The sequence below is a fragment of the Rhinoderma darwinii genome, chromosome 1 (assembly GCF_050947455.1).
Source record: "Rhinoderma darwinii isolate aRhiDar2 chromosome 1, aRhiDar2.hap1, whole genome shotgun sequence".
In the NCBI taxonomy this organism is placed as follows: Eukaryota; Metazoa; Chordata; class Amphibia; order Anura; family Rhinodermatidae; genus Rhinoderma; species Rhinoderma darwinii.
The window spans coordinates 109,050,380-109,069,105 of NC_134687.1; the positions used below are offsets into that span (position 1 = coordinate 109,050,380).

General features: G+C 44.0%; 1 protein-coding gene across 2 annotated transcripts in view; it reads left to right on the plus strand.

Moving 5' to 3' along the window:
- Positions 1-18,726, plus strand: part of SPOCK3 (SPARC (osteonectin), cwcv and kazal like domains proteoglycan 3) — a 362,511-nt gene that overhangs the window by 322,453 nt on the left and 21,332 nt on the right. For both annotated transcript variants that reach the window (XM_075860267.1, XM_075860268.1), the window contains exons 7-8: positions 7,300-7,416; positions 14,014-14,235. In XM_075860267.1, the coding sequence (XP_075716382.1) occupies positions 7,300-7,416; positions 14,014-14,235 (339 nt within the window). The remainder of the gene's footprint in view (positions 1-7,299; positions 7,417-14,013; positions 14,236-18,726) is intronic.

Here is an 18,726-nt window from a genome sequence, read left to right on the forward strand (position 1 = left end):
TTTTTAAAAAAAAATTTATTACTTTTCTTTACTTTTTTTACTTGTCCCACTAGGGGACTTTTAGACTTGCACCTACGTAGTGTAATGTATTCTAACTGTTATTGTGACGTGACAGTCACACTGACAGGAAGCCCCGGAGGACCGGCCGGAGGCTGCTCCTCCGAGGCTTCCGTACATGGAAACCTGGAGGTCATTGTCTGGCCTCCGATTGCCACGACAAGCATCGACAGCCCCCACAATCACTTTGTGGGGGCTGCCGATGAGTTTCAAACCCCTTAAATGCGGCGATCGCAATCAGTCGCCGCATTTATGGGGTTAATTGCCGAAATCAGCGGCGATGGTCCGCTGACCGGCAAGACTGGAGTGTCAGCTGTCGGGGACAGCTGACCTCCCGGTTCCCGGACACTGTCCGTTAGGCGAGTGTGCGCCGGGAACCGCTCTGCAACTGTACGTCCTGGTGCGGAAAGCAAGCCCTCTGCAGGACGTACAGTTGCAGCTCGTGAAGAGGTTAATATGTAGCTGCCTCTTTTTCAAGGGACCAAAGGTAATTGGACAATTATGACAAAAGCTATTTAATGGGCTGCATCGGCTCTTCACTCATTAACCCATCATCATTTAAGCTGGTAAAAGGTCTGGAGTTGATTACAGGTGTGGCATTTGCATTTGGAAGCTGTTGCTGTGAACCCACAACATGAGGTCAAAGGAGCTCTCAATGCAAGTGAAATAGACCATCGTTAGGCTGAAAAAAATTAAGAAATCCATCAGAGAAATAGCACAAATTTTAGGCGTGGACAAATCAACAGTTTGATACATTCTTGAAAAAAAAAAGAGCGGACTGGTGATCTCGTGAACTCCAAAAGGCCTGGACGTCCACGGAAGACAACAGTGGTGGATGATCGCAGAATCCTTTCCATGGTGAAAAAAAACCCCTTCACAAAATCTACCCAAGTGAAGAACTCTCTCCTGGAAGTAGGTGTATCAATGTCTAAGTCTACCATAAAGAGAAGACTTTCTGAGAGCAAATACAGAGGGTTCACCACAAGGTGCAAACCATTAATCAGCCTCAAAAATAGAAAGGCCAGATTAGACTATGCTAAACAACATCTAAAGAAGCCAGCCCAGTTCTGGTAAAGCATTCTTTGGACAGCTGAAACTAAGATCAACTTGTTCCAGAATGATGGGAGGAAGAATGTATGGAGAAGGCTTGGAACGGCTCATGATCCAAAGAACACCACATCCTCTGTAAAACATGGTGGAGGCAGTGTGATGGCATTGGCATGCATGTCTGCCAAAGGCACTGGGTCACTTGTGTTTATTGATGATGTGACAGAAGACAGAAGCAGCTGAATGAATTCTGAAGAGTTCAGGGATATACTTTCTGCTCAGATTCAACCAAATGCAGCAAGGTTGATTGAACGTCGCTTCACAGTACAGATGAACAATGACCCAAAACATACTGCGAAAGCAACCCAGGAGTTTTTTAAGGCAAAGAAGTGGAATATTCTGCAATGGCCAAGTCAATCTCCAGATCTCAACCCGATTGAGCATGCATTTCACTTGCTTAAGACAGAACTTAAGGCAGAAAAACCTACAAACCATCAACAACTGAAGTCAGCTGCAGTATAGGCCTGGCAAAGCATCACAAAGGAGGAATCCCAGCTGTTATGGCAGGAAGGAGGGGAAAATGAGCCCTAATCTACCCACCGCCTTGTCCCTGCCTACTTGCAACGACCCGCCCTAGGCGACGGGGTACAACTTGGCGGCGGTCCCTACGCTGACTAAGTGCAAGGGAATACAAACAGGGAACAAGCAAGGGAAGGGGCAGTAGCCCACGGAACACCGTGAGGAAACCAGAGTGATGAACGAGCCAGTCAGGATCAGGATGTCACGTAGTATACAAACGCAGAGCAAGGAGCAGGAAGCAAGCCGGGGGCAGAGCGAAGCAGGATAAGCGGAAGCTGTAGCAAGGCTGAAGCAAGGCAGAAGCAGGCTGGAGCAAGGCTGTAGCGGGGCCAGGAAACCAGGAAGAATCACAAGCAATGAGGAAGAGAAAACGGCAGGTATAAATGGACAGGGGGCGGAGCTAACTCCGACTGACCAGGCCGCGATAGGCTCTCCCACTCCTGAGCCTGCCACCCTGATTGGTGGGAGCCGGAGTCAGTCTAAGAGGTCCGGCCTCAGGTGTCGATTGATTAATCCTGGGAGTATCCACAGACGTAGTGCCTGGCAGATCCTTTACAGTACCCGCCCTTTTATGAGGGGCCACCGGACCCTTACTAAGAGGACCTGGTTTAGTGGGGAAGAGAAGGTGGAACCTCCTGACCAATACCCTAGCGTGAACATCTCGAGCAGGTACCCAAGTCCTCTCCTCCGGCCCGTATCCTCTCCAATGGACCAGGTACTGGAGGGAGCCCTGGATCATCCTACTGTCCACAATCTTGGCCACCTCGAATTCCACCCCCTCAGGGGTGAGAACGGGAACAGGAGGTCTCCTCGCGGGGGACCAGGACGGGGAGCAGCGTTTAAGGAGGGAGGCATGAAAGACGTCGTGTATGCGAAAGGATGGGGGCAGCTCCAGATGGAAGGATACAGGGTTGAGGACTTCAATGACCTTATAAGGCCCAATAAAACGGGCAGCAAACTTCCTGGACGGGACCTTAAGGCGCAAGTTCCTAGACGACAACCACACCAGATCCCCGACGACAAACCGGGGGTTAGCAGAACGTCTTCTATCAGCCTGAATCTTTTGTACGCTCTGGGACGCCTCTAGGTTCTTCTGAACCTGGGCCCAGACTGTGCACAGTTCCCGATGAACGTCCTCTACCTCGGGATTATTGGAACTACCAGGAGAAACGGAGGAGAACCGTGGATTAAACCCGAAATTACAGAAAAACGGGGAGACCCCTGACGAGTTACTGACCCGGTTATTCAGGGAAAATTCGGCGAGGGGAATGAGTGAGACCCAATCAAATTGACAGTCAGAGATAAAACACCTTAAATATTGTTCCAGGGATTGATTAGTCCTCTCCGTTTGGCCATTAGTTTCGGGATGGAAGGCGGAGGAGAAGGACAGATCAATCTCCAACTTTTTACAAAAGGCTCTCCAAAATAAAGAAACAAATTGTACCCCTCTGTCAGAAACGATATTGACTGGGACCCCATGGAGACGCAGAATGTGTTTAACAAACAAAGAAGCTAACGTCTTGGCGTTAGGTAGTTTCTTAAGGGGCACAAAGTGGCACATCTTGCTGAAGCGGTCTACTACCACCCACACCACCGACTTGCCTTGAGATGGAGGCAAATCGGTGATAAAATCCATGGAGATATGGGTCCAAGGTCTCTGGGGAATGGGCAAAGAACGTAGTAAGCCCGCAGGTCGGGACCTAGGGGTCTTGGACCTAGCACAAACCTCACAAGCAGCGACGTAAGCCCTAACGTCTTTAGGCAACCCAGGCCACCAATAGTTTCTGGTAATGAGGTGTTTGGTACCCAAGATGCCAGGATGACCAGATAGTGCGGAGTCATGGTTCTCCCTAAGTACCCTTGGACCCAGCCCTATAGGTAACCAAGAAGTTAAATCTGGTAAAAAATAGCGCCCATCGAGCTTGTCTCGGATTAAGCCTCCGGGCAGATTCTAGGAAAACCATATTCTTGTGGTCAGTAAGGACCGTTACCTGGTGTCTGGCCCCCTCCAAGAAGTGACGCCACTCTTCAAAAGCCCATTTAATGGCTAAAAGTTTGCGGTTGCCAATATCATAGTTACTCTCCGTGGGCAAAAACTTCCTAGAGAAGTAAGCACAGGGGCGGAGATGGGTGAGGGACCTGGTACCCTGGGACAAGACGGCCCCCACTCCCACCTCGGACGCGTCAACCTCCACGATAAATGGCTCCCTTTGGTTGGGCTGAACCAGCACAGGGGCCGAGATAAAGCACTTCTTGAGGGTCTCAAAAGCCTGGACGGCCTCAGGAGGCCAGTGGAGGACATCAGCACCCTTGCGAGTGAGGTCCGTAAGAGGCTTAGCGACGACCGAGAAGTTGGCAATAAATCTCCTGTAATAGTTAGCGAACCCCAAAAAACACTGTAGCGCCTTCAGGGAGGCAGGTTGGACCCATTTCGCCACAGCCTGAACCTTGGCAGGGTCCATGCGGAATTCATGAGGAGTGAGGATTTGACCCAAAAATGGTATCTCCTGTACCCCAAACACACATTTTTCGGTTTTAGCAAACAGATTATTTTCCCGGAGGACCTGGAGCACCTTCCTGACATGCTCCACGTGGGAGGACCAGTCCTTGGAAAACACCAGTATGTCATCAAGGTACACTACAAGAAAATTTCCCAGGTAATCTCTCAGAATTTCATTAATAAAATTCTGGAAGACAGCAGGGGCATTACACAACCCAAAGGGCATGACCAGGTATTCGAAATGACCTTCGGGCGTGTTGAACGCAGTCTTCCACTCATCCCCCTCTTTGATGCGGATAAGGTTATACGCCCCCCGTAGATCAAACATAGAGAACCATTGGGCCCCCTGAACCTGATTAAAAAGATCCGGAATCAAAGGAAGGGGATACTGGTTCCTTACTGTGACCTTATTCAAGTTACGATAGTCAGTGCACGGCCTAAGACCACCATCCTTCTTCCCCACGAAGAAGAAGCCAGCACCTACAGGAGAAGTCGAGGGGTCGAATGAAACCCTTGGCCAGGCATTCTTGGATATATTCCCTCATGGCTTCACGTTCAGGACATGAAAGATTAAATATCCTACCCTTAGGAAGCTTAGCACCTGGTACCAAATCGATGGCGCAATCGTAATCTCTATGAGGGGGCAACACCTCGGAGGCCTCCTTAGAGAAAACATCAGCGAAGTCCTGAACAAACTCAGGTAGCGTGTTTACCTCCTCACGGGGAGAAATAGAGTTAACCGAAAGACATGACGTCAGGCATTCATTACCCCATTTGGTGAGATCCCCAGTATTCCAATCAAACGTGGGATTATGCAACTGCAACCAGGGAAGACCTAATACCAGATCGGACGATAATCCCTGCATCAACAGTACAGAGCACTGCTCCAAATGCATGGAGCCAACAAGGAGTTAAAAAACAGGGGTATGCTGAGTAAAATAACCATTAGCAAGAGGAGTGGAGTCGATACCCACTACCGGGACAGGATTAGGCAAATCAATAAAAGGCATTTTTAGAGACATAGCAAATTCCACAGACATGATATTAGCAGATGAGCCTGAATCCACGAAGGCACTGCCGGTGGCAGACCGACCAGCAAACGAGACCTGAAATGGAAGCAAAATTTGATTGCGTTTCATATTAACGGGAAATACCTGTGCGCCCAAGTGACCTCCCCGATGATCACTTAGGCGCGGAAGTTTTCCGGCTGCTTATTCTTGCGCCTGGGACAGGTGTTCAGTTGATGCTTGTCATCCCCACAATAGAAGCAGAGACCATTCTTCCTGCGGAACTCTCTACGTTGTCGAGGGGACACGGAGGCCCCGAGTTGCATAGGTACCTCCTAGTCTTCCATGGAAGAGCGAGGAGACGGGACCTCGGGGGGAATCGCAGGGAAGTCAGAGGGGAAAACACTGAATCGTTCAAGCTGTCGTTCCCTGAGACGTCGGTCAAGTCGTACTGCTAAGGCCATAACCTGGTCTAGGGAGTCAGAAGAGGGGTAGCTAACAAGCAGATCCTTCAGGGCGTTAGATAAGCCTAGCCTAAACTGGCACCTTAGGGCAGGATCATTCCACCGAGAAGCTACGCACCACTTTCTAAAGTCAGAACAGTATTCCTCAACAGGTCTCCTACCCTGACGTAAAGTCACCAGCTGACTCTCGGCTAAGGCAGTCCTGTCAGTCTCGTCGTAAATGAGTCCGAGGGCAGAGAAAAAATGGTCAACGGAGGAAAGTTCAGGGGCGTCAGGAGCCAAGGAGAAGGCCCACTCTTGGGGCCCTTCCTGGAGTCGGGATATAATGATTCCCACCCGCTGGTTCTCGGAACCTGAGGAGTGAGGTTTTAGACGGAAGTAAAGTCTGCAACTCTCCCTAAAGGAGAGAAAAGTCTTACGGTCCCCTGAGAACCGGTCAGGTAACTTGAGGTCAGGTTCTAGAGGTTAGGCGAGGGGTACTACTACGGCAGCGTCAGGCTGGTTGACCCTCTGAGCCAGGGCCTGGACCTGTAGGGAGAGGCCCTGCATCTGCTGGGTCAGGGTCTCAAGGGGGTCCATAATATAATAGAAGAAAGGGTAGACTAGGTATAGGCTTGTGATTATGTTATGGCAGGAAGGAGGGGAAAAGTGAGCCCTAATCTACCCACCGCCCTGTCCCTGCCTACTTGCAACGACCCGCCCTAGGCGACGGGGTACAACTTGGCGGCGGTCCCTACGCTGACTAAGTGCAAGGGAATACAAACAGGGAACAAGCAAGGGAAGGGGCAGTAGCCCACGGAACACCGTGAGGAAACCAGAGTGATGAACGAGCCAGTCAGGATCAGTATGTCACGTAGTATACAAACGCAGAGCAAGGAGCAGGAAGCAAGCCGGGGGCAGAGCGAAGCAGGATAAGCGGAAGCTGTAGCAAGGCTGAAGCAAGGCAGAAGCAGGCTGGAGCAAGGCTGTAGCGGGGCCAGGAAACCAGGAAGAATCACAAGCAATGAGGAAGAGAAAACGGCAGGTATAAATGGACAAGGGGCGGAGCTAACTCCGACTGACCAGGCCGCGATAGGCTCTCCCACTCCTGAGCCTGCCACCCTGATTGGTGGGAGCCGGAGTCAGTCTAAGAGGTCCGGCCTCAGGTGTCGATTGATTAATCCTGGGAGTATCCACAGACGTATTGCCTGGCAGATCCTTTACACCAGCGTTTGGTGATGTCCATGGGCTTCAGACTCCAGGCAGTCATTGCCTGCAAAGGATTCTCTACAAAGTATTAAAAAAAAAACATTTTAACATTTTAATTTGTCCAATTACTTTTGAGCCCCTGAGATGAGGAGGCTGTGTAGAAAAATGGTTGCAATTCCTAAACATTTCACAGGATATTTTTGTTCTATCCCTTGAATTAAACCTGAAAGTCTACACTTCAATTGCATCTCAGTTGTTTCATTTCAAATCCAATGTGGTGGCATGCAGAGCCCAAATCATGAATATTTTGTCACTGTCCAAATAATTCTGGACATAACTGTATGTAATAAAGAAAAATAAATGTTTGAATAATATTTTTTCCTTTGCTTATGCTAAAATGTGATGAAAATGCCACCTAAAATTATATTTATAGATTTTATTTTGTTGTCATTTTTAGTGTGCACTGACTCGGAGTTCAGAGAAATTGCAAATCGACTAAGAGACTGGTTTAAAGCACTTCATGAAAGTGGATTCCACAAGAAGACCAAAACTACTTCAAGACCAGAAAGAAGCAGTAAGAAATAATTCTTACACTGTTGTAACTATTGTAACTATGTCTTTATACTAAATTATTTTGGATGGATAAATAAATGGACAAATGATTTAGAAGATGCAGAGGTAGCCGTTGCCCTGGTGCCCCAGGGGCATTTAAAGTTTTAAAGTCCCTTCACATAAGAAAACATCAGTATTATAAATGGCACTTGGTCGGTGGGGGCCCTGTTACAGATTTGATTTTGGAGCCCAGGTGCTTCAAGTTATGCTTCTGGCCTAATGGGAGGAATAAATAAAAAGGTTTACGCCAGTTTTCTAGCATAAAAGTTGCCATAGTTGTGCATAAATGTGCAACTTACTTCTCTCGCCACACTCTGAAAGTGTTTAGTGGAAGGGTGCGTGCCTCTGACTGAACAACAGATTTAACATAATTTCACCAGAAACTGGAGTATATTATGGCGCAAATCTACACCTGCTTATAGCAGGCGTAGATTTGCATTTCTGTTGCATGGACAACCAAAGATTCATCACATTTATTAAGAGGAGTGCACTTTTTAATAAATTTGGCGCATTTCCCGTCTGCGTAAATTAGTTTCAGACTGGTGTTTAAAACGCCAGTCTATATCTTCACCACAATATGTACTTTAAGGCCATGTTCAGACGTGGCAGAATTTTTCAGCTGCAAATGTTGGTGCAGATTTAGGGCAATTACACAGCGTATCTGCACCAAAATTTGCATATTTGACAGGTAATTCAGACGTTGCAGATATCACAGCGGACTTGCCAGAGATTTCAGTTTTTGCATTGCAAAGGCTGAAATCCGCAGTGAAATTCCGCTTCTTCTCCGCAATGGAAAGAGCATGTGGCGGAGGGAAAAATCTGCACCGCAGCCTAATTTCCGCACAGTTATTTTCTGCAATGTCTGAACTAAGTTTCCTAAAAATGTATAGAAAGAAATGTAAAAACCAGCTGCTGCAGAATTCCACTGCGGACTGTCCGCAGCGGAATTCAATAGCAATTCTGCCACGTCTGAATGTGCCCTAATAAAGAAAAACTTATGTTAGTTACTTGAAACAGCACTTATGGCACATTCAAGCATTTGAAAACAATCTTAAAAAAAATATTTACAACTCATTGCACAAAATTAACATTTTTCAGGTTGAAGTAAAAAATACTCTCTGTCTTGCAAGTTCGTTCTTACCATTAAACTCGAGTTCAGAAATATTTTTCATGGATTTTTCTATGTCCTACAAGAGTCTCCATATTAGTCCCACAGAACAGTAATGATATTCTGAGTGATTGTTGTTAATTCATTCAATTAAACTTTTTAGTATAGTGTATCCATACATAGAATTTTATGACGAATGGATGGTTGTGGTGCTGATACTGTTCTCAGATTAAATCTTCTAAATGATTTTATATTTTACCAAGGCTTTGTTTGGAGCTAATTGGAAGCTTCCATAACAAACCTGTGACCTGAAATAAAAGTTTATGAATGCATATTGTAAATTGAGAAGAAAAATTGTATATTTGTAAATGCTTACATTGGCTCAAATTCCCTATTAATCGGTGGTGTTATATACAATATCTTTAAATAGTCTTTGTGTTATTAAAATTATAAATTTATAAATAATATAAAAATGTAGCTTTTAAAGGAAACAGCAAAGAAATGCTACACGTGTTTATGACTCAACAAGACAACTTCTGTCCGTATGTTCTGTTATGCAATATTAATGCCATAGACGTGGGCTCTCTACTCCTCTAAATAGCCTGAGTAGACAGCTGCAAAAGAAGAGCAGTTACTGCTCTCACGGACCTGTATAACTCATTTATTTGGAGGGGCACCATGTAATATTTATTAATATTATCTAATCACCAAGGTTTTCATAAGCTGGACCCATAGCGATCAGCTGATCACAGTGGTGGGATCCTTTTAAAAAGACAATCCTTTTGAACACCCCTTATATAAATTATGAAAACATAATTTCTACATAACTGAACAAGTTTGAAAACACTTTATTTATTGATCTTTTACTGAACAACTACATTCACAACTATATGAGATGCTGCGCTCAAAAAACCAAGCATTATCCTCTTGTTTAGTGTCTACAGAGTTTGTTCTAGTAATTTGCATTTTAGTTAGATATGTCTAATGTGTTTTATAGAAAATCTACTCTCCCAGAATACAGTGCATCACATGATCTCAACAAAGCTGTTAGTGGAGTGTCTGTCGATATACTGTTGACTGATTCATGTAGCACCAGGACTCAGAATTCTGATCGCAGCTCTAGGCTAGGCTATAATATATTTGTAAATGAAGATCAGTACATGATTAGTAATGCAATGTATTTGCAAATTTACTTAGCTGTACTTTATGTAGAATGACAACAATTTTAAAGTCTACTAAATAGCATGAAAATTCTGTAAACACCCATTTAAAATACTCCACTTTCATAGAATCATTTGAATAACCATCTTTTACCATGTATCTCAAACTAAATAATAATATTTGTTCATCTCTAAATATAAAACAAAATTTATCTCTGTGGCATCAGATTGAGAGGGGTATATCTGCAAACTTTTACATAGATAAAAAGGGAAAATATAAGTTTCAGTTAACAACCAAAAAATATTGTCTTTGTATAATGTTGATTTAACCCCACACAATAAGCATATACATAGAAATAAATAAAACCTCTATTATAAAATAAATAAATCAGATTATATCTCTATACCCATATATATATATATATATATATATATATACATATATATATATATATATATGTGTGTATGTTCTGAAAGTAGACACCAAAAGATGACACTCAGCACTTTACACTTATTGGAGCCTTCATGTTATTTTGCATCAAAGCATAATGTTGTGTAAACAATGAATAGAAAGTCATGTTTGTGGATAAAAGTCTTACCAAAGCCGAGCCTGAGACACACATCTCCTCCTAAAAACAAACATATATAGAGTAGTGTCAAAAATTGTGGAAACTTTTTGAAAAAAGTGCATGTTTTTTTTTCAATAATACCATAATTATATATTGGAAATATAATTTAATGTAGAATGCAATGCAACAAATTTTGTTCAATTATGTGAATTCTATCCAAAGTTGGAGCTAAATAACCAGAAAGGGAAAGCACAACGTCCTTAGGTTGATCCAAACCGGATTTCCTTGGCTGGAATGTAACCAATAAGCATAACTGTATTTTTCACCCGGAAAGCGATGTAAAATAGGAAACCTCACCAAAGGAGGTATTTTAAAAACATTTAGGAGGTATAAGACGACTCAGTCACCGCAAAACCGGACTGGTACAGGCAGAAAAAGGTGCAGAACAGCAGGTGGTGATAGAAGAATTAAAAGACTGTGTCTAGATAACAGAAGAATATCATCGGTGTCTATACAAAGTGAGCTGTCTCAATGTGGTTTGAAGTTTAGTGCACGGACTATTCGCTGCAAACTGGAAGAATTTGGTCTAAATGCTAGAATTCCACACAAAAAAAAGCCAATTTTGTTGCTCAAAGAAAGATTGAAAAGATTAGGGCATGACCACACGTGGCGGATTTCCTCCGCAACTGTCCGCATCAATGCCGCACCTAATCCGGGTTGCGGATTACGGCTGCGGATCTGCCCAAAATGTGCAGAAAATTGATGCGGACTAGCTGCTGCGGACTGCGGGAAAAGTGCTTCCCTTCTCCCTATCAGTGCAGGATAGAGAGAAGGGACAGCACTTTCCCTAGTGAAAGTAAAAGAATTTCATACTTACCGGCCGTTGTCTTGGTGACGCGTCCCTCTTTCGGCATCCAGCCCGACCTCCCTGGATGATGCGCCAGTCCATGTGACCGCTGCAGCCTGTGCTTGGCCTGTGATTGGCTGCAGCCGTCACTTCGACTGAAACGTCATCCTGGGAGGCCGGACTGGAGACAGAAGCAGGGAGTTCTCGGTAAGTATGAACTTCTATTTTTTTACAGGTTGCTGTATATTGGGATCGGTAGTCACTGTCCCGGGTGCAGAAACAGTTACTGCCGATCGCTTAACTCTTTCAGCACCCTGGACAGTGACTATTTACAGACGTCTCCTAGCAACGCTCCCGTCATTACGGGAGCCCCATTGACTTCCTCAGTCTGGCTGTAGACCTAGAAATACATAGGTCCAGCCAGAATGAAGAAATGTCAAGTTAAAAAAGCAAGACGCATCCGCAGCACACATAACATGTGCATGACAGCTGCGGACTTCATTGTGGAAATTAGAATCTCCATTGAAGTCAATGGAGAAATTCCGCCATGAGTCCTCCACTGCTCCGCAACAGACAGAGCATGCTGCGGACACCAAATTCCTCTCCGCAGCCTATGCTCCGCAGCGGAATTTTACGCATCGTCTAAACGAACACTTCTAAATAGAAGTGGAAGTGAATGCAGAAACGGCTCCGCTGCGGATTAACGCTGCGGAGTGTCCGCAGCGGAATTCTAGTGAAATTCCGCCACGTGTGAACCCAGCCTTACAGTGGGCTAAACCCCATGTTAACTGGACAGAGAAACAATGGGACAGAATCATCTGTAATAATGAGACCAGAATCTCCCTATTCGGTAGTGATTGCATAAAGAACGTAAGGAGAAGAATTGGGGAATATTTGTATACGGATTGCATTACAGCTACCATGTTAGTCTTATGATCTGGGGATGTATGACAGAAAATGTGTGGGCAGAATTTGTGTGACTAATGGAAGTGTAAATGTCAAAAAATACATAAATGAAATACTTGAGCCCAAATTGAAGCCTTTTGCATGTGATCTTTTCCAAGATAATGAAGCCTTTATATTTCAACAGGATTCAGCTCCATGTCATGTTGCTGCCGTGTGCAAAAAGTGGTTTCAGGATAATCATGTTACGCTGCTAGAATGGCCTGGAAATAGCCCTGACCTTAACCCCATTGAAAATCTATGAAGCCAATTAAAGAAACTTGTTAGTCAGAAGCAACCAAGGACTAAAACACAATTAATAGAAGCAATAATACAATATTGGTATTACATTAGAAAACCTGAAGAACTAAAAAACTTGGTTCACTCCATGGGAAGGCATTGTAAGGCCGTAATCAAGGCTTAAGGTTCCCCAATCAAGTAGTTACTAACATGGTGAAGGTGGTTTTGAATTTTTTTCTTTTTCTATGTGTTCCACTTTTCTTGTCTATAACTGCTGTTCTGCTCGAAACTCTTTCAATTTGTTGCATTACATTTTACATTAAATTATCTACCCAATGATAAATAATTTTGTAGTCTTATTACTTTTGGCAGTGTGGGCAGGTGCCAAGTCCTGCTGGAAAATGAAATCTCCTTAAAGCTTGTCAGCAGAGGGAAGCATGAAGTGCTCTAAAATTTCCTGGTAGACGGCTGTGTTGACCCTGGACTTGATATAACACAGTGGACCAACACCAGTAGATGACGCGGCTCCCCAAACCATCTCTGACTGTGGAAACTTCACACTGGACCACAAGTAACTTGGATTGACGCCTCTCCACTCTTCCTCCAGACCCTTGATTTCCAAATGAAATGCAAAATTTACTTTCATCTGAAAACAGGACTTTGGACCACTGAGCAACAGTGTTGGTCCACTGTGTTATATCAAGTCCAGAGTCAACGCAGCCGTCTACCAGGAAATTTTAGAGCACTTCATGCTTCCCTCTGCTGAAAGCTTTATGGAGATGCTGATTTCATTTTTCAGCAGGACTTGGCACCTGCCCACACTGCCAAAAGTACCAATACCTGGTTTAATAACAGTATCACTGTGCTTGATTGGCCAGCAAACTCACCTGACCTAAACCCCATAGAGAAGAATCTATGGGGTATTATCAAGAGGAAGATGAGAGACACCAGACCGAACAATGCAGATGAGCTGAAGGCCGCTATCAAAGCAACCTGGACTTCTCTAACACCTCAGCAGTGCCACAGGCTGATCACCCCATGCCACGCCGCATTGATAACACCTCAGCAGTGCCCCAGGCTGATCGCCTCCATGCCACGCCGCATTGATGCAGTAATTAATGCAGAAGGAGCCCAAGTATTGAGGGCATATACTGTACATACTTTTCAGTACATTTCGGTATTAAAAATTATTTTTGAAAGTGGGGTTATATAATATTCACATTTTCTGAGACATTAAATTTTGAGTTTTCATTACCGGTCAGCCATAATCAGCAACATTAAAAGAAAAAAAATGCTGGAAATAGATCACTCTGTGTGTAATGAATCTATATAATATATGAGAGACACTTTTTGAATTGAATTACTGAAATAAATTAACTTTTTGAGGATATTCTAATTCATTGAGAAGGACTAGTATATACATATATAAATATAAAATCTTAAATATTTTCTGCAACTATATTACTAAACACTGTCATGTATTTAATAAAAATCCACCCAAAAAAACCCCACATTGATTAGTTCAAACATTTACATTTCTGTGCAGGTGAAAATGAATACATAAGAGATGATTCTACATGGTACATTTGGCACATAAAAATAATAATATGTGTTGTTATGTTTTATTACTTTTTAGAAAATTACATTACTGGTCCATTGAGTACTAAATAACTTTTGTTTATCTGCCTCCTAGGGTTTGATACTAGCATTCTGCCAATTTGCAGGGATTCTCTTGGCTGGATGTTTAATAGACTTGATCGAAATTATGACCTGCTGCTGGATCAGTCTGAGCTTGGAAGCATTTATATTGACAAGAATGAGCAGTGTACAAAGGCTTTCTTCAATACTTGTGACACATACAAAGACAGCTTAATTTCTAACAATGAGTGGTGCTACTGCTTCCAGCGACAACAAGGTAAGCTTAACCCTTTAGTGACCAGCCTATTTTAGGCCCTATTAACCAAGCAATTTTTTTAGTTTTTCTATAGCCGCATTCAAAGAGTAAGGCCTCATGCACATGACTGCAAAAACACCCATTATTGCGGGTCGTAATTACGACCCGCAATAACGGGCTCATAGACTTCTGTTAGACACGGGTACCTTCCCGTTTTCTCAGTGTTCTATTTTTTTATTTTACGGGCCGTGCTCCTATACTTTATAATGGGAGCACGGCTCGGAAAAGCGGCCGGCTGCCCGTGGCCGGCCGTGCTCGTAATTACGAGTCGTAATTACGAGCACGGTCGTGTGCATGAGGCCTAAGTCCTCATGCACCCGACCGTAATTTTTGTCCACACGTAAATACTGGCGTAAATACGGGTACTTGGTCACACGTATTCAACCCGTATTGCAGCAGTATTTACGGACATGTGCCCGTAAATACGGGTCCGGTGTCACCCGTATTCCAGCCGTATTTACGGGCACGTTATTAGCTGCAAAATTGCACTGCACTAATCGGCAGCCCTTCTCTCTATCAGTGCAGGATAGAGAGAAGGGGCAGCCCTTTCCGTAATAAAAGTAAAAGAAATTCACACTTACCAGGCCGTTGTCTTGGGGATGCGTCCCTCTCTTGACATCCAGTCCGACCTCCCTGGATGACGCGGCAGTCCATGTGACCGCTGCAGCCAGTCAATGGCCTCTGATTGGCTGCAGCGGTCACATGGGCTGTAACGTCATCCCAGGAGGCTGGACTGGAGGAAGAAGCAGGGAGTTCTGGGTAAGTATGAACGTCTTTTTTTTTTTTACATCTTTATCTGTATTGTGATCGGTAGCCACTGTCCAGGGTGCTGAAACAGTTACTGCCGATCGTTTAACTCTTTCAGCACCCTGGACAGTGACTATTTACGGACGTCGCCTAGCAACGCTCCCGTAATTACGGGTGCACACACGTAGTCATCCGTAATTACGGGAGCCCCATAGACTTCTATGGGCCTGCCCGTGCCGTAATTACGGCCTGAAATAGGACATGTTCTATCTTTTTCAACGGCACTGGCACCTTCCCGTAAGCATACGGGGAGGTACCCGTGGCCAATAGAAGTCTATGGGCCCCTAATTACGGGCCGTAATTACGGTCGTAATTACGGGAGTTTTTACGGTCGTGTGCATGGGGCCTTAGGGCCTGTTCACATCACCGTTTGGCTTCTGTTTGGCTTTCCGTTAATCTCTTCCGTCAGAAGAGCAGACAAACGGAAAGTAGACGTTCCGTTTGTATTACCATTGATTTCAATGGAATTTATTAAAGTGTCCGTTGGCATCAGTTTGCTTCCGTTCCGTTAGGGATCCGTTTTTTGAACGGAAACAATAACGCAGCCTGCAGCACTATTGTTTCCGTCGATAAAACGGATCCGTAACGGAAATGACATTTCCGTTTTTGTTTTATCATTGAAGTCATTGGGCCAACGGAATCAGACGGAAGCAAACTGAAGGCATTCCGTTATTGCTTTCTGTCAAACACATAATTTTGCAGAGCTGAGCATTTTTAGAAATTGTCGCAACTTGCACATTCTGCAAAAAACACGGACACTCCATTTTGAGCAGAGAAGTGCTCACTCTACCAAAAAAAAAAAAAAAGGTATTTTGGGGTTTTGTCATTGTTTTTAAGTTTAGATTTAAAATTTTACATGCATGTTCACATCAGCGTTGGCTTTCTGTTCCAGGGTTCCGTCTGAGTTTTCCGTCGGGTGAACCCCGCAACGGAAAGTCAAACTGAAACCACAGCTTCCATTTCAACCACCATTGATATCAATGGTGACAGAAACGTTTCCGTTCGTCACCATTTTGGCAGGTTTCCGTTTTAACGACAGAATCAATAGCGCATTCGACTATGCATTTGGCTGTTTTGTTGTGTATATGGGTATTGAAGCGGTCTGCTCTGTGGGCTCTCTATGCATTTGGCTGTTTTGGGGTGTATATGTGCATTGCAGCGGTCTGCTCTGAAAGGCTGGATTTACACAAGCACATTATGTCCGTAATGGACGGAACGTATTTCGGCAGCTAATCCCGGACCGAACACACTGCAGGGAGCCGGGCTCCTAGCATCATAGTTATGTACGATGCTGCAGGACAACAGTCCCGTACTATAATCATGTTTTCAGTACGGGACAGTTGTCCTGCAGCGAGGCAGTGACTCCTAGCGTCGTACATAACTATGATGCTAGGAGCCCGGCTCCCTGCACTGTGTTCGGTCCGGGACTTCCGGCCGAAATACGTTCCGTCCATTACGGACGTAACATGGTCGTGTGAATCCAGCCTAAGGGTCTCTATGCATTTGGCTGTTTTGGGTTGTATATGGGCATTGAAGCGGTCTGCTCTGTGGGCTCTCTATGCATTTGACTGTTTTGGGGTGTATATGTTTATTGCAGCGGTCTGCTCTGTAAGGCTCTCTATGCATTTGGCTGTTTTGGGGTGTATATGGCTATTGAAGCGTTCTGCTCTGTGGGGTGTATTGCAGTGGTCTGCAACATTCCTTCTTCCTGTTCATCTCTTTCCTTCATCCAATAGGAGGAGTTTTTAAAAAATGTAAACAAAAACAAGTAGTATAAACAATAACGGATCCGTAGTAAACGGATACGAACGGACGCAAACGGAATGTAAAGGATCCGTTTTACTGACGGATCCGTCAAAACAGATCCATCAAAAACACAAATGAGGGCTTCCGTTTGTTTCCGGTTTTAACAGGGTTTCCGTTAAAGTTTAACGGATCCGTTAAAAACGGAAGCCAAACTTTGATGTGAACAGGCCCTCATAACTTTTTTATTTTTCCATCAACATAGCTGTAGTAGGACTTTTTGCGGGATTAGTTATACTTTTTAATGGCATTATTTTGGTGTACATATCATTTTTTGATTAACTTTTATTAACTTTTTTTGGAGGGAATAGAAAAAAACCCTGAAATTCCACCTATGCGGTTTAAATTCACACCGTTCACTGTGCAGCATAAATAACATGTTACCTTTATTATATGGGTCGGTACGATTACGACGATACCACATATGTAGAGTTTTTTTTATGTTTTACTACTTTTGCACAATAAAAACCCTTTGTAACTAAAAATATTTGTTTTTGCATCGTCGCTTTCCAAGAGCCGTAATTTTTTTATTTTTCCGTCAATGTAGTGATATGAGGGCTTGTTTTTTGCGGGACAAGAGGTAGTTTTGATTGGTACTGTTTTGGGTTACATGGGACATATTTATTAACTTTTATTATGACTTATTTGGGGGGCAGTGGAAAAAAATAGCACTATTGCCATGTTTTTTGCGTTTATTTTTAATGGTGTTCAACTTGCAGTTTAAATTACAAATTAAATTTGTTGTTTGGGTCATTAGGGTCACGGCGATACCATGTATGTGCACTTTTTCTAAATAAAACCACTTTTTATGGAACAAAATTGTTATATTTATTTTTTTACTGTAATTTTTATTAATAATTTTTATTTCACATTTATTACTTATTTTATTAGTCCCACTAGGGGATTTTACTATACTTAGTATACCAGAGCATTATTGCCTGTCAGTGTAAATCTCGCACGACCTAACAGGCATATGCCCAGGGCAGACCTGGGGGCTTTTATCAGGCCCCCGGCTGCCATGACACCCCATCAGAGGCCCGCGATTGCATTTGCGGGCCGCCGATGGGTGACAGAGGAAGCTCCCTCAATCTGTAAACAAGTTAAATGCCGGGTTCGCTATTGACCGCAGTATTTAACGTGTTAAACGGCCACGATCGAAGTTAACTTCGATTGCTACCGTTGGACCTGGAGCCCGGCTGTCATCAGACAGCCGAGCCCCGGCTCCAGCCTGCACGGGTCACCCGTGCAGTAATTAGACTGGGCTGCCGTGAAAAAGCGACGGCCTGGGCCTCTATGCATTTGGCTGTTTTGGGTTGTATATGGGCATTGAAGCGGTCTGCTCTGTGGGCTCTCTATGCATTTGACTGTTTTGGGGTGTATATGTTTATTGCAGCGGTCTGCTCTGTAAGGCTCTCTATGCATTTGGCTGTTTTGGGGTGTATATGGCTATTGAAGCGTTCTGCTCTGTGGGGTGTATTGCAGTGGTCTGCAACATTCCTTCTTCCTGTTCATCTCTTTCCTTCATCCAATAGGAGGAGTTTTTAAAAAATGTAAACAAAAACAAGTAGTATAAACAATAACGGATCCGTAGTAAACGGATACGAACGGACGCAAACGGAATGTAAAGGATCCGTTTTACTGACGGATCCGTCAAAACAGATCCATCAAAAACACAAATGAGGGCTTCCGTTTGTTTCCGGTTTTAACAGGGTTTCCGTTAAAGTTTAACGGATCCGTTAAAAACGGAAGCCAAACTTTGATGTGAACAGGCCCTCATAACTTTTTTATTTTTCCATCAACATAGCTGTAGTAGGACTTTTTGCGGGATTAGTTATACTTTTT